Consider the following 26,001-nt stretch of genomic DNA (forward strand, 5'->3'; position numbering starts at 1 on the left):
GGTTTTGTTGGAAACTTATTTTTAACAAGATATACAAATAGTTATCCTATTCAGTTGGTTATCTGTACTTCTTTCGGTATCTTTTTTTATATGGCACTCTTTGACATCATTAAATATATGATTTACATGAGACTTTAGTTTTCATTAAATTTGAAAGTTAATGACGAAATTGCGACGCCCCGATTTGGAAAGTAGGAGGGCGTCCGATTTTGCGTTTATTTGCGTCCTCGGCCTTATACCTATTGCCAGTCGGTGGCCGAGATTCTGACCGAACAGTTCGTAAACTCGTCACAAAAGGGGGGGGTAAGCTAGTGAGTGTTGAAGTGAGATGAAAGGGGATGGGGAGCAAGTGCTGTAAATGCACATCAGATAAGACAACTTCGCCTCAGAGATCCTCGTCTACCTATTCTTACCCGAGGTTGGTATAAAAGATCTATTTTCATATTGCGTCTTTGATGAAACAATCGAAACAATGTGAAGTAAGCAATAATAAATAATATAAGATAAGTTCGCCCTAATATTTTGATATAGTATTATGTAGTCTGTTAGGTTAATTATTATAATTAAAAGAAAATTCAGCAAAAGCGTTTTAAAAATGTTTTTCCAATCGATTTTTCATAAAGCAAAATAGATTGCCAAATTTACGAACTCATGTTTTTATTTATCATGACAAATGGCACTACATGTTCTTCGGTTATGTCTTGTGATTGCCTCTGTGACGTTAGAGATCTTCGCACAACTAATTCCGTCCGGGCGTCCAAGGAAATATGAACCTTAATGGCCCACCGTGGAATGATATTTGAGAATCCCTACCGCATGGGGCGTACCATTCTCCTGAGCGTCCCTACATGAAATAAGCCCCCATATCAAGATTTGAGGCCAACCCTCACTTCATCTATAAAGAGAACACGTCTCCAATCGTCCAATTTTCCTATGCTGATTGAAGCCTGGCCATTTTCTGTGCTGTAGTAAGAAGAGGTCTTCGAGCCGGGTGTCGGGCTCTGAGGTTATTTTCATTTAGCTTTCTTACAGTAATGGAAGAAATCGTAACATCCAGTCCTGATGCTATGAAGCGCCGAAGAACCCTTCCTGTTGTAGAGTGATTTTCACTCATTCTCCTGGCGACTCCGCTGGCTGTATCATCACTGTCACTGTCATACTCAAATCCCTGACTGAAAGCATGGAAAAAGCTTTAATTACAATAATAATATCAAATGAAATGGATGAAGGAAAAATATTAACGGATAGCGATTTTTAGGCGAAACAGAATTAAACGGTATAACGTAACTTTTTGCGCAAATTGGATTTATCAGTCCAATAGTAAACAATGGAAGCAAACAAAGCATTATTTACTTTTATTTTGACCTCTATAGCTTCTAATTACCTAAAACTAGTGTAGAAAGATAATGGATTTAATTAAACTAAATAGATTGAGTGGTGCGTTATACTTGTCCATCTCAAATCCGCACATGTACATACGAACATACAAACATGTACCGAGTTGAGCCTATTCGTTTCTCGTAGTTTACCGGTAATTCCAGTTTTTGCTATTCAGTAAACAATCACCCTTTGTTTAGAGGGGGGGGGTGCTGTCAACAGCTAGGTCAATTCAGCACCCAACGCAACCAATTCCAAACCCATTCTTTTCTGGCCCTTCAAGTGCACTTTAATTCAATGTTAAACTCTCGACAACAAATAGCAATTTATTATACTCACCTCTTTGATATCATGCATTCGATCCTCACTCTAAACTGGAAAGGGGTATAAATGGAAAATGTATGGAACGATAGAACATTCCGGATTCGAAACCCTCACCTAGTCTCTCGAGCGACGAATAGAAGACACCGGACGTTTTAACATCCCTTAAGTTTCGTCTTGACAAGAATCCACTACGATCAACAAAACGAAAACGTGCTCGAAAATTCAACGACGGAAGACTGGGCATAAAACAATTTTTACCTTAGAATCGACTATCGTTTGGCGTTTTTCAAAAGCCTGACCCTTGTTCTTCCGCCGCTCTCACACGAAAAAAAGCTCATGGCTCCTCTAGTAGAGGGCAGCATCTCCCGGTTTCAAACTCTCGCGGGATAATTTAAACGTTGGCCCGAATACATTCGTACGCCCGTTTATTCTTAAATATATTCACTTTATTAACATACCAGTCATTCAATTACGATAGTGGAGTACTCGATATTCAGCGATAACACTTCACACATATTACACAACTAGCCTAATTGAGGGTCGATAAGTTACTCGATATCCCGCCATCGACCCTCTCACTTCACACATTCACGTCAATAAATACATTCACTCTCATCACAAACTAGGTATACACAACTATTATTACTTACAATAGAACAACCCCATTTCCTCCAAGAATCGGAAAAGGGGACACAAATACTCACATCCTTGCTTAAGCACTATTCTCAAATCAGATGACATTCCTGCACGCTCTGTTTATAGAGCCAAGGAATTGCACCCTCCATTTAGATGGGACACATCGAGCAACTTTTCTCTGGTTGCCGGACACATTAGCGGGCTTTAACCCAAAAGTTTGTGTGTTAACGTCGCACGGGTTATCCTTAACCGGGTGAGGATGATCTTTCTTCTACGAGTTAGATCCTTCGAGTGCCACCCATCAACAGTGATACGTAAGATATGTGAGAGCTTCTTTGTTCCCCCGGCCCATCGACGCTGCCACCTCCTTTTAAACATGTTTTTATTGCATTCTTAGCGTCAGAGGAACGGATCGCAGAGGTAAAGTCCGGAGGTTGAGACGTCCCGGCCTTAGCCGCCTGTCCGCCTTTTCGTTACCCTCCAGATTTATGTGTCCCGACCTCATCCACCGTTTTGCTGAGAAGCTGCAGTTCGTAGTCTCTCTCCGTCAAAAACACATATTGATATCCTGTCAAAATCCAATAATTTAGCTAGCAATGTTCGAAGGCGGGGCTTCACAACCTGTGGTCGGCCGACACTAACTAGGGGGTCAGCGGGAAACTTCGAGACTAATTAATAATTACAGAAATAGACGTACAATAAACAAATAAAATTACAATAACTAATAACAATAAAAACTAAAAATGACAATAAAAATGAAGAATTTTATTTATTTATTCTATTTTTAGTTTTGCACGCATAAGCGAAATAGTTGAGGCAAGTAGACGGCCGGGACTAGACTGTTGATCAATTTTCTAATCATTGTTGATAGAAGGGTCCTTCATTACAGGGAACGGCTACTTCTGGAACACCCTGGACATTTTCCAAGTTGTACATAAAGCCATTATTTTCGAAAATGTGATTCAATCTCACTGCCTATTTGAGTCATTCTTAATGACCAGTTACACACTTCAATATGGTGGCTGAAGTTAGGATCTCCGAGGAACAATGCAGTTTCTCCATTACCTATACTGCCAGGAAACCGAATTAATGAGTTTTCGATAAAGATCAATTAAAACATGAACTTCAAATCCACTAATTTCGTCTTCCGCTTGACCAATTAAGACATTACAATTAATTAAGGTTTTTAGTTGAGATGAAAAAACCAACGATCTTCGGCTAGATACGCCGCTGCTCTACCACTTGAGCTCATTTGTCGTCGAGAATCCAATCCGATTACACGACATTTGAAAAATGGCAAAAAGGAGGGAAAACTCATAAGGTGGGGTTGAGATAGGAAGTTGATGTCCGAGTGGATCGAGGTCACGATAGCTCAAGTGGTAGAGCAGCGGCGTATCTAGCCGGAAATCGTGGGTTCGAATCCCGCTCGTACCATTAAATTTTTTTCATCTCAACTAAAAACCTTAATTAATTGTAATAAAATATGAACATTAATTTAATATTAATTTACAATGATCGAAAAAATAAAATTAATAAAACCGAATAGGTAAATTTTTTTTTTGTCAACTGCCGCGACCTCTCATTATATGTGATATGCTTTTAAATGACGGCTCGCCGACTTTAGTAAATAGAATCTATCAGATACCTCGACCGCAATCGATCTAACATTATGCATCACTATATTAGCCTCTTATTTTCATTGGAAAATTATCGAAGTTCCAATAGGTTCAAATCACCTACCAATACTAATTGAATCGAACAACATCGTTCTAGACCAAAAAAGAAAACGTACACACAAAAAGTAGAAATGTGCCAAAGCTAATTGAGAGATTTTCCAAAACACAGTGAAAAAATGCTTCAAAGGAAATGAGGTTAAAAGGTACGATGATTGGGAAGCCAACATAAATTATGCTGCGTCAGAATCACTGCCAATCTACAGTAAAAACTATGACCATTATAGTGCCAAAAAATGCGTGGAGTGGAACAATGAAGTGCCCAAAGATATTGAGTCTGGTAAAAGGCTTACAAATATTACAAAGCATTTACAAAGCATTACTCAAACCGATCTGGACATACGGACTAGAACTGTGGGGCACCGCTAAGCCTACCCACGTCCAACGAATACAATCCTTCCAATCTAAAGTCCTCAGAATCATTATGAACGCTCCTTTCTATGTTTCCAATTTGACTCTCCACAAAGACCTCAAAATCCCATTTGTAAATAAATTAATTCCCACCNAGAGAAACTTACTTACAAAGCAATTTAAATAACAAAAACTCTACAGCAGTAACTAAACAGTCGATAAAGAAGGCAAATGAACTGTCATGGAAATAATTTTATAATAATTTAAATTATCAAAATCTCATAAAAATGGTGGTGAATAAAATCAAAGTGCAAAAAAAATACGAAAAGGAAAGGTTCTTTCTACCACTTTGGGGGTTTGAACAGTGGATTTTCTATATGAAATCACTCTCGACGTTGTGGCGCAAAATCGGGCACAGAAAAAAATCACACCAGATAGTCCAGAAGAAAATCCTTTCATATTATCTCGGTTTACATTAGTAAACTAAATTCGGCAATAAAGAAAAATAACAATATAGCACCAGGATTGACCACATTCCTTACCAATTTTTTTGGTTCCCAAAGCTCCATATGGATTAGAAGACGCAAATCTACAACTCACAACTTAATTAGTCTGGTAACGGATATTCTGTCTTTTTTTTTTTTTTTTGTTATCTAACAAATCAACTCATGCTTTATTCCTGGATGTAGAAGGTGGTACGATAACGTAGAGATATCCATATTAAAATATAAAATGATGCAGATAGACCTGCCAGCGCTGTTCGAAAAAAGTCAAAAACTTATATCACCAAGAAATTTACTTAGAAGTAGGGTTAACATTGATAAGACCAGGAAAATCTAATTCAACAAATCAGAGATACATAAATATTTTAAAGATAGTTACAAATGTTAACTAAGGCTCGGATACTTGTTGTTACTTTTTTACCGAACAACAATTAGAGCAATCGTGGACATTTAAACGGCTGAGTACGTCACTCGTTACTAAAAAGCTTGGAAGTTGTACACAATAAATGCATCCGCCCATGCGTGGGATACCTAAATTCAACCATCATTGCAGGCATACTGGCAGTACCAGAACTTCCTCTTGATCTACGCAGACAATATCTTGCTGATAAATTTTCTCTCAAAGCCATGGCATGTGATTCTCATATCCCATATCATCTCCACTCATTCCAACAGCAGTTTTGAACACTCATGCACCCGGTCGACATATCCCGCGTAATAAAAACCTGCCTCAATATGAGATTCCTTATAATGCAATAGTTCAAAAGTGTGATGTAAATTTCATCGCGAATTTCCAAGATAGTAGTAATACTATAATAAACATTATATTCCTTGACGAAATAAACTTCCATTGGCCAGAATTCTATACCATATTCAGAAACGGATCAAAATCCCAAAACAGTGTGGGCTTTGCGACCTATGATCTTAATTTTAAGTACAAAGAACAGTATAAACTTCCAGATTACACTTTGGTATATTCCGCTGAGTTATATACTATCTTAAAAGACGTGAAATATGCTCAAAAATTTGCAAACCATACAAAATCCCTAATTCTATCGGATCTCTGTTAAAAATAAAGCACATTACATTCAAAACTTCATTTCATCCCATAATTATAGAGTTAATGCATAACCTCTAAATCTTAAAGCAAAAAAACATAACTCTTAAATTGATTTTGGTTGCAGCACATTGTGGAATTAAAAACAATGAGATTGTTGATACTTCCGCCAAACAAGCTGTCAATGAAGAGTCATAGGCGATCGACTTTAAAATGCGATTTCTGACGCTTTCATTGAAAATAAAAAGCTACATAGGATCGCATGGAAGGTTTGGCATCTGAGTCCCCAAAGGGTAAATTTTATAAATTTATTCAGCCAGTAATACGGTCATGCCCGTGGTATCTAGGAGTTAGATTGCCAAAAAGACTTTGCAAAACTACGTTTTGACCATGCTCTATATAAAAAGTATCTCCATAAAATCGGACTAAACGATACGATAAGTGTGGGGAACATGTAATGTTTGATTTAGTGACCGTTAATTAATGATTATTTGGAGATCGTGAGATGCAGTCTCGTGAGACGTACGTTTCGAAAAACATTTTCTTTATCGTGCCAACGTGTTGATCTTTATTGAGATCATCTTCAGGGCCTGGGATTTATAAACATTGTTTAAATATACAAATTCATGTAGGATTTGAAAGATTTTTCGTCTGATAACTTTAAAATAGCTTTCAAAAACTATAAAACAATTCACACACTTTTTTCCAAAATTAAAGATCCCACACTAGTTACAAATAAGTCTGATGTAATTTACAAAATCAATTGTTAAATTGTCCGGCAACTTTCATCAGGATTACATCCCAATATCTGGATAAGAGGGTAAAGCAATATATCAGTGATTTTAAAAAACCCAAACAAAATCCTACAGCACTGGCTTCCCACCATTTTGAACACAACACAATTTTGACTTCAACAATCCAAAAATATTACACGCAGAACAAAACGAACATAAACGTAACTTTTAGAAATGTGTGGTGATTAGTGACCGTTAATCGATATTTATTTAGAAATCGTGATATGCGGTCTGGTGTGATGTAGGTTTCAGAAAAACATTTTCTTTATCGTGCCAACGTTTCGATCTTTATTGAGATCATCTTCAGGGCCTGGGATTTACAAACATTGTTTGAAGATGATCTCAATAAAGATCGAAACGTTGGCACGATAAAGAAAATGTTTTTCTGAAACCTACATCATACCAGACCGCATCTCACGATTTCTAAATAAATACTTTTAGAAATTATTTACATCAACATAGATAAACACAGCATCAATCACAAAACGGACGTATAAAACAATCATTACATTCTACATATCAAACATTTCTACCTAGCCTAATTCTTCAACAATTTGTCTTTCCATTCCCTATTTATATAATCCTGAAAGAATAATCTGGCCGGAGCCATTACCCAGTTTTTCCCATTGTCGGCTCCTTTCACCTCAAAAAAGCCGACTCCTCATATAAAAATGAATTTCTATGCCTATTTCCTTCCCCACCCCTTCAAAATCCAACGTATATAAACATAAACCTCACTGGCACTCTCAACTCGACACACAATAATGACACATCTACACAGAAAACAAACACTTTGAGTGTGTACAAATACCTTGATTGAGTCTAAAATTCCTATCATTGTATAAATTCTTTTTTTCACATCCTACATGTATGTTTAAACAAATAAAATGTTTTTCTAAACCTATGTCTCACCAGACCGCTTCTCACGATATTCCAAATAATCAGGAACATGTAATTATGAGCTGCTTCGAGTTACGAAAGGAAAATACTAAAAAAAATGTAAACTATCACGTTTAGTGGCCATTCCATTTAACGCTGTTAGGTTCCAGTACCATAAGTGTGTATTTCTACATTCAATCGTTTCTAGATGATATAGAACATGAATAGAAATTATGATATGTATTCAATAGTTAGCATCGCTATGACGACAAAGCGGCTAATGCCAAAAAAAATGCTAAACCAATTTTATGTACACATTTAGCCCAATCATACGTGGATTTAGTCTTAATAATAACACAAACTTTAATTTTTGTACTAGTACGTATGGCTACTTTTTGTTGTAACGATCACTTACTAATGTAGTTAAATTTTATATCATTATCAGTTCAAATAAGCATTTTTTATACTCATTTGAATTTTTCACGCACGACTGTAAAGAAAAAGTATAAAAGGAAATTGTAATAATGGAAGTTTAATTGTAAATAGCAATAATTAAATTTATTAACTATTTGTAATTTTTTTTTCTTTCCAAAAGGTAGATCGGGGATGAGGCCAGGAAGACAGAAACAACATTTATTTTCTTGTCGAGCTTTCGGCAGAATATATCGCCTTCATCAGGACTTCGAAAAAAATCGTTATACTGTATGAACAGGTACATGTGTGTATAACGGATAGCCGGTAGAACCGAATAAATGTTGCTTCTGTCTTCCTGGCCTCATCCCCGATCTACCTTTTGGAAAGAAAAAAAAAATATTTAAACTGAAAAGGCTGATCAATCACCAAAGAAAATATTTGTAATATTCTCTTTGTCTTTAATTGCCGCACTCAGAAAAATGTATATAATATTCAATGGTAATAACTAATTGTAAAGGGGGGCATCGGTAGCCGCAACGTTATGGCGTTGACTGGGTGTTCATCACAAGATCCTGGTTAGAGCTAGAATCTAACGGCCCAGCATTCGAACCTGACATTCCTACAAATGGGCTTTTTTTTCAAAAAGACCAGCACCCAGGATGATTAACTGGATGAGCCTTCAATTACCTTACTGTAATTAATTTCAATATATAACAACAAATTATGTCCAGGCTCTCCCCTCCATGCTGGAGGCAGGAAAGCGAGAACGGATAGTTCAGTCTAGCCTGGGCATTGGAAGAAAAACAATAAGAAAAAATCCAGCTGAAAGCCAGTCAAATCAGATTTTTATCCATTTGATTTTTATCAGTATAAATTATTTCTGTTGTGTGGCCCATTTTTCATTTATGGTTTTTTGTTTGGTATTTTCCATTTTGGTTATCAGGGTTGATTATTTTAATTTTGCCCTTCAGGCCCATATTATTCCCATAGTATCTAATTATTCTTATATTGTTAATTTGTAAGCAAAAGTTCATGTTTTATTGTTTTATATTTTTTATATAACGTTTTTGATTCATAAGGAAATACATTTTTGTTTTAAAAGAAACGAAATAGAGGAGTCCCTCTGCAATTGTGTGTGTGTTTTTTTTTTTTTTTTTTTTTTTTTTTTTTTTTTTTTTTTTTTTTNCACCACTCCACAGTGACCGCGACACCAACCAAATGTTACTTTTTTGTTTTTTAGGTCTAGGTCATATGTTTTGCCAACTATTTCCGTCAACGTCAGCTTTTGCTCTCTGTCAATATACAAAACTCAGTTCCTTCTATTGTGGCAATATAATTCAAGGCTTTTAACAAAGCATACATTTCTGCGGAGAATATAGACATCATTGAAGGAAGCGTAATTTTACTACAGACTTGCTTAGTAGGGTCGTAAATAGCACATCCGACATTGCCACTTATTATCGAACCATCCGTAAAAATCAAGCGGTTGTTGGGAAGTCGTTGATTCACTTCCTCTATAAATAGTAAATTTGCAATATGCGGGGGATATTCAGCATAATCTTGTAAATAAAGTGTACTTAGAGTACTAGTAGCTTTTGGATAGTCAATTTGGTACATCGGGTGGAGCTGATGTTTATACATTGAAAAAATATCGGGAATAGCAGACAAAAAGGCACTTACTATTGGAGGGGGTTTCTTTTTCCTCCAATAATTCTCGGTCTGAATCAGCTCCGTCAATGCTGAAATTTTTGGTAAAAGAGCACTCTCAGTATGTTGCAAATTTAGTCATTTATTTATAGCTAATTTTTGTATTCTAATTGCTGGAGGAGGCTCACCCGCTTCCTCGGAAAGGACTACCTTAGATGTGCTTGGTAGCGCGCCCAGAATCCGTCTAATACATTTATTACTAAAAGTGTGGATTTTTTTAAAGTCCGTATCTGACGCCTGTCCGTAAAAAATCGACCCGAAATCCAAAATCGATCTAATCGAGGATATGTAAAATAGTAACCCCATCGATTGCTCAGCTCCCCATCTTGCGCCAGTGAAACTGCAAATTACATTGTACAATTTTTCGCATTTTGTTAGGGTATTCTTAATATGTGCAGTCCAAGACATTTTGCGGTCTAGCATTAAACCTAAAACCTTTACCTAGAGTTTCACTGTGAATGTATATGAACCTAGTTTTGCCCTACTTGGTAACTCTACTTTTCTTCTTCTATTGAAGGGACATAGAAATGATTTTGTTTCAGATATATCTAATCCATTATTACTCAACCAGTCCTTAAATGCAGGGATAAAATTAACCAGTTTGTTCATACATTGGGTCGTGGAATCACTTACCACATATATACACATATCATCAGCGTAATGTACTGCCTTAATTCCGTCGGGAATTATTGTAGTTAAGTCTGATACGTACAGGGCATATAGAATAGGACTAAGAATTCCTCCCTGAGGAAGTCCTTTAAAGGAGGTTCTTGGTCCTATAAGTTTATCACCTTTATTTATTTTAAAGTAAATTTTTCTGTTGGTTATTAAACTCATGATATTTACAATGAACGCGTGGGGAGGCCTAATTTTTTAAGTTTGAGATGTAGCGTGTGAAAGTTTACGTTGTCATATGCTCCACATACATCTAAAAACAGCGCAAGAACCGTTTTGTTATGAGTTAGAGCCATCTGTATGTCCGTTACTAGCATCAGTTGAGCATCCACAACCGATCTGTTCCTGCGAAAACCGAATTGCGTTTGGGGAAGTACGTTGTTTCGTTCCGCCCACCATTCCATCCTTAACTTAATCATTCGTTCAAATGTTTTTCCAACGCAAGACATCAATGCTATTGGCCGATATGAATTCGGAGAATATTCTGGTTTACCTATTTTTTTAATTAAAATTACTATGGTTTCTTTCCACGATTCGGGGACCTCTGATGACCGCCATATTTTGTTATACATCTCTAACAGTATTATTTTTGCGAATTGAGGCAGGTTGCTTAACATCTTATAATGTATTTCATCCATCCCTGGACATGTATTATTTGAATTTTTTAGGGACACATTTAGTTCTGCCATAGAGAAGGGATGTAGAATTTCGCAACAATTTTGTTCTTTACCGGAGATCTCTTTTTCATTGTTAGATGGACCTTGGGGACATAGAGCCAATATAACATCCTCTACCCATTGACCATACATATGGGGCATCGGCTGAGGAGTGTGAACATTTTTTATCACCCTTAATTTGTTCCAAATTACTTTAATTGGCGTGGACCTTTTAATCGTGGAACAAAAGGATTTCCATGATTCATGTTTTGCTTACCGAAAGACTCTGTGGGCTTCAACTGACAATTCTTTCAAAATTTCGAAATTGGGTTTTGTGGGGAGTTTCTTATAGGCTTTGAAAGCCAGTTTACGTTTTTCAGCAATTCTTGCGCAGTCATCATTCCACCACGTTTTGCCTAGTTTTCTGCAAGAGGGAGTAAACGACTGATCTGCAATTGTGTTCGTATTTTATTTCAAATCAAAATTACTTTGATTTTGAAGCAGATCACCGGCCTCGAGGGGGTTAATCAAACCTTTAAAGACGGAATACAATCATTCCTTAAAGGACCCACAATAAATAGTTTTAATTAAATTAATAATTAATTAATTTTAATTAAAGTGTAATATAATAGAGCAAATACGACATATAATACAATTGAAGACTGGGTAACCGACGGCATCTCAGGCCTGGCATCTAAAATTGGCACTGCGGCCGTGGGGTAAGATTTTAATATAGATCCTTCTCGTCATCCGTCGCACGCCAACTAGAACACCGGGTTTATATATATGATCATATAAGAACAATTCCAACCAGTTCAGGTGTTTTGAAATCAATTACATAAACTATGTGTGCGTAATACTGCTTTTAATTTTTATCGCTAAGCAATAAGAATAATTACAATTAATTAAGTTTTTAGTCGAGAAGAAAAACAGTTAATGGCACGAGTGGGATTCGAACCCACGATCTTCGGCTAGATATGCCGCTGCTCTACCACTTGAGCTATCGTGACCTCGATCCACTCGGACATCAACTTCCTATCTCAACCCCACCTTATGAGTTTTCCCTCCTTTTTGTCATTTTTCAAATGTCGTGTAATCGGATTGGATTCTCGACGACAATTGAAATGGCCACGGAGAGCTTTAGTGAAGTGTACGTCATATTAATTTTTTAAATTCACTAATTTCGTGGTCCGCTTGACCAATGAAATTACCAATGAAAAACATCGTGGGTTCGAATCCCGCTCGTTCCATGGCCTTTTTTATCTCATATCTGGGAACTGAATTTTCACCTTATACGCATTATGGGGTGTTCCTCAGGGAAGTACACTTGGCCCATTTCTATTTTCAATATACTCTGTAATATTCCATTACATGTTGTTTAACCAGAAGGATTAACGGCGATAACGGCCGATCGGGCGACGAAAGAGCCCGGCTCAGCCGGAAAGAGCCAGTCGCAATTCGCTTCTTGAGCCGACTTTTTCGTTGCCGATTTTTTGGTCTAGATTGCCATCCTATTGACTTCCCATCAGATCGTTGAATCCCTCTTGAACACCTCCCTGCATCTTAGTCCAACTGTCCACGGGATCGCGGAAGCCGAGGACGAGAGGTCGTTAATGATTTCTTTTTCAGATTAGTTCGTTTCGTTCCCTTGTTCGAATTATTTGTCTACAGTCCATTGCGTCGCCACATGTTAACATTTCAACACATACATTCTCTGTTGATACAGCGATTTTTACTCGTAATTTGGACCCCTCAATTAACACTCAACACTTACAAAAACACCTGAAAAATATCTGTCCTGGAGTGTAAATGGAATCCATTGCCTACCACTGACCTTGTGCGTTATCTTGGACTTTTCATGGATAAACGACTGACTTGGAATTCCCATACAAGACTGAAAGAACAGTAAACAAACCGACGTTATAAATTATTTAAAAGACTAGTAGACCCACGATCACAATTAGACATTGAAAACAAACTTTTAATTTACAAGACATTGATTAAACCTCTCTGGGCGTACGGCTGTGAAATGTGAGGCTCAACCAAGGATTCCAATTCCCAACGTCTCCAATCAATCCAATCTAAAATTCTCTGTCAAATAAATGCTCCTTTTCACGTTTCACAAAATATATTAGTACGGACATTTGTCACTTCCAACCCTACATGAAAATCCTCCGAGACGATTGAAGCGAAAGCGGCTCCGAGACCTTCTCATTGAGTGGAGAATGAAAAAGATTTGAGTGTGAAGGAGTTTCACCTCAACAAAGTTATGTTAATTACAACATACTTATTTTAATATAAACTAAATTAACTGTGATTAAAAATTAATTAGTTTTTATTTTAAAAANCATGGTGTTTTGGGCACAGAAGTACATTATGTTTTTTTCGGCTCAGCATCTAAATATTGATTTAAATGGAATACATTAACAATTAAAAATTATAGCTAAAATTACAGTAAAAATAAAGTTAAAAAGCGTGGTCGAGAAAGGTTACCTCATATAAGTCTAAAAAACCAATAAAATCCACCTTTTTTTAGTTTTTCAGGTACAAATGATCACAGTACGTTTCCCAAATATATATAACCGTAAGGAAGTTTTCTCTGTTTTGACCTCTTCCGAAGATCCTCTGAAAAGACTTCTTGTATCCAGCAGGTCGATAATCTAGTTCATCGTTAAATTGAAAATTCTAATATTATTCCCGATCATCAGTTTGGATTCCGCACATTTCACTCGACTACTCAACAATTGCATCATGTTGCTGACAATATCGTTTCTTCCATCGAACAAAAACAGCATTGCTTGTGTGTCTTTCTTGATTTGGAACAGGCCTTCGATCGAGTTTATCACTCGGGCTTGCTTTGGAAACTGAAGAACATCCTCCCTTATACATATCTCATATCTTATGTACTTCTGTGCCCAAAACACCATGTTGTTTAATTTCCTATTAAGGTTTTAAAGTAAGATATCCAACTATTGTTGTAATTATTGTTTTTTCATGTTTTAATTGTTTGTTTATATGATAATAAAACAGGCCCTGAAGATGACAGTATAAAACTGTCGAAAGCTCGGCGAAAACCGTAAGGAAGTTTTCTCTGTTTTGTCCTCTTCCGAAGATCCTCTGAAAAGAATTTTCAATTATTCGCAAAAACCATCGTTGGAGTAGTTTTTGAAGACTTTTGGCGAGGATAGAAAGGAGAGTGATGGGTCGATGGGAACTTGGAAAATCAGAAGGTTTATTCGGCTTATGAACCATTTTTATTATAGATAACTTCCATTGCAATGGAAAATATGTGATCCTGAGTACCGCGTTGTATATGTATGTTAAGTAAAGTAAGCCTCTGTTGGGCTAATTTTGTAATATTTTTGGTGTAATTAGATCATAACTTGGAGCTTTTCGAGAAGGTAGTTTTTTAATAGTGTGACGTATGTCTAATGGAGTAAATGCTTTAAGCCGGAAACACACTTACCCGCATGCGACGCTACCCGATGCTACCCGACGCCTTGCCACGTTTTGGTGGGGTGTGCACATCTATCCGACGCAAGTACACGTCGCGTACAGTCCACAGCGTTTATCACAATAATCACTATCACAATCGCAACGCATCGTTTGTTCTTAATGCACTATTTTGAGCAAAACCTTGTAATAAATTATTAGTTAAATTTTATGAGCACAACCATCTAATAAATTGTAAGTTAAACTTAATTGTTTTAAATCAAGTTACTCCTAACCATCATAATTAAACAATGTTTATAAAAACTTATGAATTTTTGATCTCGTTTAATTTGGTTTACATTAAAATAACATGTGGTAATTAATATAACGACAAAATTACATAACTTAGTTTGAAGTAAACTACAAAATATGAGTGTCCTGTTCTGATGCTACCCGACATTACAAAATGGTGTAATTTTACGAGCAAAACTATGAAATAAATTGTTAATTAAATTCTATGAGCAAAACCGTGTAATAAATTGTTCCAATTTTAGTATATGTACCGCCGAAGCGAGTACAATAAATTGTTAGTTAAATCCATTATATCAAAAAATCGTATTCCGGTGTTTTGATTAATTTTCTATCGAACCATTAAAATTAATTTTTTTAAATAAAAACTAATTAATTTTTAATCACAGTTAATTTAGTTTATATTAAAATAAGTATGTTGTAATTAACATAACGACAATAATACATGTAGTTTGAATAAAAATATGAGTGTCCGGTGCTTTTGTCTTCGATTGTACTCGGTGCGACCCGCGAAAATCTGGACAGTGGGGTTCACAGAACGTCGGGTAGGTTAGCGTGGCAAAGCATCGGGTCACGGGGGTAATGCAACCTTATGAAAAATCGGAGTTTGGATTTGCGTCGGGTAGCGTCGCAAGGCGTAGCATCGGGTAAGTGTGTTTCTGGCTTTAGGGGGAGGAGCAAGTTGCAAGGGGATATTCAAGTCGTGTTCAATGTCATGCCTATGGTCATAGCCAAGTATATCATGGTATGGAGGGAATATTGTGGAATAATGCTGTGAAAACAATTTAGCTATGTTGGAATGGGACTTGGCCCAACTACGGATAGGGGGCGTTTGGTCCTTATATCACAGGATCTTACCGATAGAGTACCGCAAAGACTTGTCTGTTTTGAAAAGAGAAGTAATATATTGTTTGTACATTTTAGCCTTCTCTGAAACATAATCGTACCCTTGAGAGAGGTGATACGCTACCCGTACAACAAAATTCGCCAGGAGCTGATACACCTAAAATGCAGCAAAAAAGTGACCTTGATCCGATTCTCAACCTTTTCGGAGTGATTATTTGGAGATCGTGAGATGCGGTCTGGTGTGATGTAGGTTTTAGAAAACAATTTTCTTTATTGTGCTAACGTTTCGATTGAGATCATATTCAGGGCTCAAAGTGAGTGAGTGCCCCTGCAACAACTATATATAACAAGTACAAATACTTTGATTAGACCTAAAATTTCTATATTGTGTACCTGAAGATGGTCTCAATGAAGATCGAAATGTTGGCGCGATAAAGAAAATGCTTTTCTAAACGTCACACCAGACCGCATCTCACAATCTACAAATAATCATTAACTAACGGTCACTAAACACCACACACTTTTCGGAGATATTCAACATTTTATGCTTTTTTTCAACCATCTACAGTGTTCGTCATAAAACTCATAAATCTACTCCTATCTCTTAAACTATTCATTTTGGGGGAAATAAAAAAGCATTGTAAAGAACTTTGAATTTCCTTTAAAAAGGAACCCTTCTAAAGCATTCAATTATTTTTTGGAAAAAAACATTATTTTTTAAATTCACTAGTTTCGTGGTCCGCTTGACCAATTAATATCATACAATTAATTAAGGCTTTTAGTCGAGATAAGTGGTTAAAAAATTAAATTTGCAGCCTCGTTGGACAAATTCACCGTATAGCTTGGCAAATTTCATTACTTCTGCATGTAAAACACTTTCTAGCCGTATATTCTTTTTCTAATTGCATCGAACCAAAATGCAGACATTTCGTACTGAATGGAAAAAAGTGTAAGCGGTATAAAACAAAGGGATGAATGGGGCTAATCAAGTAATTCAAGTTTTTGACCTGGGCAAATTATTCCTAAATTTAACTTCTTAAAAAAGCACACAAAAACAAATGAAAATAAATATAAAATTGACAATAAAGTCAATAAATATAGCGAACATTCAAAACAGAAAACTTGGACAAAATATCTACTCTAAACACAAAGAAAAGAAAAAAAAGAACAACAATGCGGAAGTTATAAAGCCCCACTTCAGCCTAATATGAAAGCATAAAAACAAAGAAAAATGCAGCGTAATTTGATACTTTTCTATGTTGATTGTCTCTTTTCATGTATTCTATCGCATTTGAGGTGTAGAAACACTTGATTCGTTGTACGAGTAGTGAATCATCTTACGTAAAAAACTATACAACTCAATAAACGACGATTATGATGGAGTGATAATAATATCAATTAAATTGGATAAAACCCTTAATATAAAAAATTACTAAAGTACTACAACACATATTTTACAAAATAAATAAATAATAATATCAAATCTTTATTTTTGCCTTTTGGGACAGCCCTCGAGCCCTGGCGGGACTGCTGTCATGCTAGAATCATAAGATTAACTGTTGAGGTCAAAATATAAGAAAACATAAAGTCATATACAAATTAAATTAATGTACATTTTTTATGTAGGCGTTTACAGTAAAAACGATTATGTTAAGTCAATTAATTATCTAATTAGAATTATATATTATTGATCTTTAAATATCATACGTGGAGTCGAGTTTCAGAGTCCAATGGTTGATTGTTTCTTGTTCTTTTATATAGGTAAAATTAACGCTAAAATTAATTAATTAAATAAGGTAATCTGTCAATTTGCCACCAGTCGTCAAAAAAGTTTTATAATACTGTTTTAAAATCTATACTTGGAGCGAATTAACTAAAAATATACTGATATATAGCGCAATAACTAAATCATGCTTCTAGTATAAACTACTATCAGAATTATAAATATCGTTGTATTGACATTACAAGATATTATACCTGTTCTTTTTTGAAAGGGCACAATTATTTGTAATCCGTACAAATTCATGTTTGCGTTTTTTTTTTATTTTACATCAGTTTTTCAATTCAAAAATACGAAGGAAAAGAGAGGCGCAATTTTATAATGAATTGATTAGTTCGACAGTTCGTAACTAAGAATGGCAATACGTTCAAACTTCTTACTTTTCTTGTGATAATCAATCGAAAATGGACTTCAAAACCCAAGGACCTAGACCTTCAAACACCTGCAAATGTTTTCGATGGGAGATACGTAAGTTTGAACCGATATGAAAACTGCTGGGTGTGCTAATTACCCGTTAGCACGAGCCCCAACTCTGGATTAAACTCAGTCATGGGGTTGAGTTTTAGTAATTTGGGTGTTAATAAGAATGAGTTTAAAAGTGCTGTATCCAAATGGTTGGTTCTAATTTTGTTTTTGGTGGGAATCATTTTATGAACGTATTGCAATAATAATTAAACAATACTTGTGCCCGGAATGAGGAAAAACCTTCTCAATAAGGAATTCACTAAGTTTCCAGGACGACTTCCATTTCGTCTAGTTGTTAATCGTTTCAATTTATAGACAAGCCGCTAACTCAGTGCGACAGCCCAAGCCAAATCTGACTCTTTCTCTGTGTTTTTGAGAATCTGTGAAAAATTTGTGTTGAAAAGCCTTTTTCTTAAGTATTTAGTTTATAAACCTAACAAAAGTTATTTTTTGTGAGTTCCGTACTCTTCTTCTTTTATTTTTAAGCAACCTTTAGCAAGAATTAAAAAATAATATACCGTATTTTAAATAACGAGAGGGAGTGAGAGGGGGGATAAGGGAGAGAGAGGGGTGAGAGGGGGTGAGAAAGGGGTGGGAGGGAGAGAGAGAGAGAGAGAGATAGATAGATAGATAGCGAGAGGGGGTGAGAGAGGGGGTGATGGTGGAGAGAGGGGAGGGGCCGGGAAGGAGTGAGTGGTGGAGGGGATGGTGGAGAGAGGGGAGGGGGGAGTGAGAGAGAGGAGTTGTCACTTTAATATGTATTGTATGTTTTTATTTTATTCATTTATATTGCGATACCATTCTTGCACAAAAATATATAAGTGTATTATAAGTAATTACACATAAAAAAATCTCATCATGCTAACAATAATCGTACTAATATTTTTGCAAACAACATTACAATGTTCACACATAATATGGTGGTGTTATTACCAATAATGTTGACATAGATAGAAGACAAAGAAAACATATGCCTACATGAACAGAAAACATAAATGCAATGAATATATATGCCTACATTGTCAAGATTTGTTTAGCGAATTGTGAAGTTGGTTCAGAAAATATTAACAGATGGAATTATAATTTTCAGATAGGGATTTCATTTTCGGAACACATTATTCTGGCTAGCGGTAAGTTTTTGCCATAGTTAGTATTGAGGCGTTTACTATAGATGGTCGTATACTATCTAAGCTAATAAGAAATAGTGGAGAAGTTAATGTTGCTTAGAAGCTGAGGACAGTCAGTGTATGATTTAGTAATTTTAAAAAGTTGGTTAGTCGAAGTGTAACCAGCACTGTGTACCAGTGTAATCGGCACCAGTTTTAAAAATTTATTTTTTACTCCGTGAAGTTTCTGATTTGTATGAGCAGTGTGTGGATTCGAGACCGGAGAATAATATTCAAGTCAAGATCTCACCATAGAGGCTATAATAACATCATGGAATTTACACGTCAATCTTTTGAATAGCTTGAGATAAAGCTTAACGCTTTTAAACTTGTGGATTTTATTTTATCACTGTGCGTATTAAAATCAAATTTACAATTGAAGGTTACACCATGATCATTTGTGATGGTTTATGAGGATAAATAAGACGGGTTATGTTATAACTGTGACAACCTAGATTAGATCTATAGAAACTCATTTAGTACCATTTTTGAACATTTAGTATTAAATAGTAAATGATAGATGAAGGGAATTGAAGTCAGAATGAAGCAGTCGAGTACACGTTTATTGGCTAAGATTGATATTCTGTTTTTTTAACTGCTTAGAGAAAATATGACAAATAGTTTTCAAACCAAGATAAGAGTGATACCTACTGATTTAAGTTTTGGAATTAATATTTTATGGTCAAATCTGTCGAATGCCTTCAAAAAACCTGTGTAGATGATATCAATTTGTTTTCTTTTTTCAATTTTCTAGAATATTATTTCTGACATTATTATTAGATTAGTTAGGGTGGAGATTGTGCTGAGCATATAATTTGTCTGAACACATATATTTTGCATTATCATTAATTCAAATATTTTAGGAATATGTGATAAAATGGATACTGGGCGGTAGTTCGTTTCTATTACACCTCTCTCCTTTTTTAACCAATGGAATAAATAAACCATATTGTCCATAAATCTGGAAAAACACCTTGGCCAGAAAAAAATTAAAAGCTGTTTAAGAATAGCGGCCTATACAAATTTGCATTGATATAGAAATAATGAATGGTATTCCATCGGGACCAGGTGATTTATCGATCTTAATAGAACTTAAGTGAGAAAAAACCACTTCTAATGTAATAGTGAGTTCATAGTATTACATATAAATCAAACATGAAAGTATAAGTTAAATTTAAAATACATTAAATATTACGTTTTGTAAATTAGTTTATTTATGTAAGTCAGTACAATATATAAAGTGCTATGGTATTTTCAAAATTATAGAACCCATTTGCTAAAAAATACATAATATGCAAATTATCGATCTACAATAAAACATTGATCAATAGTACATCAAATATATGGCATGAAAGAAATGAAGAAAAAACATTATAAATATAAATTTAATGACCCAACAAATATGTTGAAACAAACTACATTCTTGACTTTAACTGTAGGCTTTTTAAGTAGATTTTTAAAATGAGTTTTCTGTTTGATAAATCATTAAAGTTATAAAAAAAATATCGCAATTATCAACATAAGTTAAGATTACCCGATAAGATCGGGTTAAACGTACTTTAGTTCGATAACCTTTTTTAAATTCATTTATAAATTTTAAAAAATACTAAAAATATCGTCCTCATAACGAACTTAAAAACACAAAATAGCAACAGTTGGAATACTGTCCCCGTTCAAGACTAGTTGCGCGCTGGGTGAGTGACAAATTCATTGAAGATTATTCGAGACTTCGCTGGTAGAAACAATACCGCAATTAACGAAACATGCAGATAGAATTTACGGTATTTGTTGACATTTCGTATATATATATATCGATACAAACGTCAGCAGTTTACTATATTTACATTTTCTGATGTATTTTTTCTGACATTGTAAAATTTTTTTATTAAATTTGGAAAGAACAAAAAATAAACCACTGTACAACAATTTATACAGATATTATTCACCAACAGCAATAACAAACATAAACTTATTCAAATCAAACGTTTTATTTTAATAGTTCGATATAAATTATTTATTTTACATATATTCATATCATAGAAGCTTAATCTTTTAAATTAATGACTTTCTGCATATTTGTTTTTTCAGTCTTTAAGATGCGGCAGTTATTTTATGTTTTTATCCTGCATAGAACTAGGTAAACTGTAGAAGTAGTGGTAATTAACTAATCTTAAAATCGAAAACAAATATGTTTAAAAGTTTTTCATCAGTCTATTAAAAAAATCAATACAAGTACGTCATCCTCTAATAATAGTATTTGGGTATAGGTGGGTTGGCAAGGAAAGTTCGGATGTCTACCGTTGCCCAAATTATTTTAGGGATTTGACGGGAAAAGTGTAATCCTCTCTGGTTAGACTATTTTCAAATCCGGCGAGTAGTGCGGCTTAGTCTCTTTATCCCCTTGAAGTCTATGCACGCCGAGCTACAATGTTTATGGTGCCGGCGTATATAATCTGTGACATTTTTTTACAAACATTGGATCACTTCAGGTAAGACGATTTTATATTAGTGGAACGGGTGTGTTTTCGTATCTGCAATATACTTTTGAAGTCAAATATCTTCAAATCAGACCGAATCATTCGATACCATACTGTAGTATCACATGGTAGAAGACAGAAAGTCGTACCTTAACAAAAACGTCTACATCGTCTAACTTTAATGACAGCCTCTATTTCAGAGACGTATGTGCCGTGTCATTTCGTAGAATATGCGGATACGACCTTGAGTTTGCGTCGCCCTCTCGAGGATTGGCGTCAGGCGTTCTGGCCCCTTTACGCCTCAGGTGTGGTAGCGCTACACCATCCGTGTGGTTGTTTATAGAATTAGTAAAGATCGATTGGTTTAGATAATGTTAAGTATATTTTGGACAATATTTTTATGTAAAATTACCTCTACCGCTGCAATCCCGGAATGGTCTGAAGACCCACACATCAGTCCACGATCTGAGCTGACAGCTATCGACATGACTTGAACATATGCGATGTAGGTCCTTGGCGGGCAGCGGACGAACTCTTCAAAACAGTATTCAACATTATTCCATTTGGCCTATCTTGCAGTTTGTGATAGACGCCTCTGCTTTCAATGCTCAAAGATTGTCGGCTCCTGCCAAGGTAACACGACAGCATCGCAAACATTCGGACTACATGACAGATGGCGAGTCTTGAACGAATTTACATGAACACTGGTGCAAACTAAAAGCTAACAATAACACCACGCTTGAATATCACAGAGATCGTAGGTCTATTTCGTTTGAACAGTCGCTTGCGTTAGTTTCTAAATCTACAAGTGTACAAAACTTCACTACGTCCAGAGAAAACATCGTCGATGTTCATGACAGTCAATGCATAGAACAGATCTATATAAATCTATATAAAAAACCATGTCCTCAATGAACGGAGCGGGGGAACCAGAAACATGCTACTGAGCCCGAGAACCATCCTTAATTCGGCGGCGTGCGTACAAAAAAAGTATTTGAAACTATTATTAATTATGTATACCCCAAACCAGACACCTTTAAAATTTTGTAAAATATTCTAAACTTACCCATCAACAAAATTATTTAGAATTCAACAAAATTTTATTAACTAAAATCATAAAATTTGGCCTAGAGGAGAGTCACTCCCGCCTCCGCATAAACCACTGCCCCTCGGATGTCTCCCCTTTCTTCGTCCATCAGTGAGTGGCACTGCCTTTTTCCTGAAGAACCAAACAGTGGGATGGTGGTTTTGTTGAAGATCGTATAAGTATTTAGGTACTGGGTGTTCGTGTGTAGTGGTTCATACGACGTACTGCTCTTGGTCTCGCCACAGGGAAATGACAGTTTGTAGACAATGGCAACTCGAAGGCTGTGGCGGAAGATGGAATCGGATTATCGACTGCGGGGGCAATTCTTACAATGGAATTCCGTGATGCCTTTTCTGAAACTCACACCAGATTAGCCTATAGCCTATAAAACAGTGATAACTCCCCGGCTGTTCCGTAATCATTACCAGTCGTAAAAGTCATTCTGGAAGTTTTTATATACGATTGATATGAGTAAATTGAAAGAGATTGTAAAGTAAATCTGGATATGAAAATGTTTAACGTGTGATAAATATTAAGGTTTTACTTCGTTTAGGATGATTTTACTTTAAAAGTAAAAAGTTAATATAGATGTAAAAGTAAATTTTATATAGATGTGAATAATGACAACATTTTTAACAATTTCATTTTACGAACACTCAGGATGATGGTATCAAGATCTTATCAAGAAGAAAGCAAATTTAGTTGACACTGCTAAGCTTTCGACCTATTTGAAGGTCATCATCAGGGCCTATAATAATTTCACATTATGAAAAACATATTTGTACAATTGATTTAACCTTCAATACAACCCATTATGTTTAGCGGTCTAATTGACCAAATTCCTTCTTTCAATTAATTATTCTTTGTATGTAAGGTCTTGGTTGAGAAAAAAGTTAGTGTCACGAGCGGGATTCGAACCCACGACCTTCGGCTCAATACGCTGCTGCTATAACCACTTGAGCTATCGTGACTCATAAGACCTTTCATCTCAACCAAGACCTTACATAAAAAGAATAATTAAGTAAAAGAAGTAATTTGGTCAATTAGACCACTAAACATAATGGGTTATATTGATAATGGTAATGGATTTAATAAGTAAAAGAAATATGACTCCACTAACATTTCCCCGTGGCCACTTCATAAATCGCTGTGAATCGAATCGTGACGACATTTAAAAAATGGCAAAAAAGAGGGAAAATTCGAAAGATTGTACGTGCGATGGGGAATTGGTGTCCGAGTGGATCGAAGTTAGAGCTTACAGCTCAAGTAGTTAGAGCAGCTATCTAATTATTGTAAATTCAATAATAAATTTTACGAAATGAAAGGGTTACCAATGGGGTCTCCATTATCCCCACTTTGTGCTGAAATATTCATGGATAATTTCGAAAAAAATCTTCTCAAATCAAAGAACAAATTAATTAAATCTGTTCATTTCTGGAAACGCTATGTAGACGATATTTTATGCATATGGTCGGGAACATTAGAGGCTCTCAAAGAATTCCTCCAACTAATTAATTCTCTACACCGTAATATAAATTTTACATTGAAAATTGGCAAAGATGGTTGATTGAACTTTTTAGACCTAAAACTGTCCATAATAAACAACCTAATAGAAATAGACGTATATAGAAAACCCACAAGTACAGACACTATGATACCAGCGGATTCTTCCCACCCATGGTCCCAAAAGGCTGCTGGTTTCATTTGGCTCATAGACCGGATGTTAAAACTTCCGCTAACACCTGATAACTATAAAAAAGAATTAAAAACTATTAAAACCTTAGCAAAAAACAACGGGTATCAAGAAATATTTATTGATAGGTTGCTAGTTAAAAGAATAAAAAAATTAACTTTAAACGAATCAACAATAGGACTCAGTCACCCCACCACAAATGAATCAGTAGGTTTCCGTTGTTTGCCATACATTGGTGAATTATCGCAAAAAGTTAGTAAAATTTTTAAACAAGAAGGTTTTAGAATAGCTTTTAGAAGTACGGGTTCACTTAAAAACATCCTCTCAAAACCTAAAGACAAAGTAGACAACTTGGCAAAAAGTGGGGTTTACCAACTCAATTGTAATGATTGTGATATTAAATATATAGGACAAAGCGGTAGAGAAATAAAAACAAGAGTAAAAGAACACTTGCCTAAATCGAGCAAATTTTCGGAATTTAAGGACCATCTAAAAGAAACAAAACATAATTTCAATTCAAATTTAAATACAAGAGTGTTACATAGTTTCAACAAAGGGAAAGAACTAGATTGGTTTGAGAAATTTGAAATTAAAAAATGTAAAATTGAACATGGTGATAAATGCATTAATAATATAACAGATTTTGATCTACCTCCCATTTTAAATATGTACATAAATAATATCAAACATCCAAATAATTAATCTAATTATTTTAATTGTTATTATTTTTATAGTAATTTATAGTAATATTAAGTATTTATTATTCTAATATTTATTTGTGTTATAATTTCCGCGTTTCGCACGTTCAAATTGAGCGTCATTAAAAAAATCAGCTGATAATTGGAACGTCGCGTTGGCGGAGGTATCAGCGGTTCACTTTGGCAATTCATGTCGAGAGACGTGGTTGTAGAAGTCCTTCAACCTGATGATGAGCTAAAAGGCTCGAAATCCGGATCGTTGCAAAACAACTTACTGTGAGTAGGAACTATCTTTTTAAAAAGGACTAAATTTGTTTTCTTCTTCAAGACCATACCTCGATCCAGAGTGTTCGTAAGTGAGACAATTGTTTACCTAATATCTCAATCGTTTGAGAGATTTAAAAAAAATGATATAAAATGTGAAGTTAAAGTTTTAAATTGTTGTTATCAAAAATATATCTAAGTATGACACTATTTTCAATGTTAATTTTTAACAAATTAACATTTACATAGTTTTTAATTATGTATTTGCTACACACAAGCCATTGAGACAAATGTCCCGAATTTATACTTGTAAGTTTCCAAACTCCGTATTAATTGAACAAATTTCATTAAATGTGATAGTAGGATTTATTTAAAATTAGGACATCACTAAGCTCAACAATATTAAACATCGCATATTATTATTATTATTTATTATTATTATTATTATTATTCAATTAAATAAGGTTTTAAGTTGACGTAAAAAATCAGTGTCACGAGCGGGATTCGAACCCACGACTTTCGGCTTGATACGCCGCTACTGTACCACTTGAGTATCGTGACTTCCATCCACTCGGGGACTAACTTCCCATCTCAACTTCACCTTTTTTTTAATTTTCCGTCCTTTTTGCCATTTTTTAAATGTCGTGTAATCTATTTTAATCTCGGCGGGATCCCGCT

The 26,001-nt window shown here is 35.2% G+C and overlaps 1 protein-coding gene across 1 annotated transcript in view; it reads left to right on the forward strand.

Moving 5' to 3' along the window:
• The first annotated feature begins 260 nt into the window (after window positions 1–260).
• The window catches only part of LOC106665593 (titin homolog), a 61,258-nt gene continuing 35,517 nt past the window's right edge, over window positions 261–26,001 (forward strand). Inside the window, exon 1 of the mRNA XM_024226496.1 lies at window positions 261–418. Coding sequence (XP_024082264.1) covers window positions 339–418 — 80 coding nt within the window. The 5' untranslated portion in view covers window positions 261–338. The remainder of the gene's footprint in view (window positions 419–26,001) is intronic.

Source organism: Cimex lectularius, unplaced genomic scaffold (genome assembly GCF_000648675.2).
Source record: "Cimex lectularius strain Harlan isolate CLEC.00 unplaced genomic scaffold, Clec_2.1 scaffold129, whole genome shotgun sequence".
Classification (NCBI taxonomy): domain Eukaryota; kingdom Metazoa; phylum Arthropoda; class Insecta; order Hemiptera; family Cimicidae; genus Cimex; species Cimex lectularius.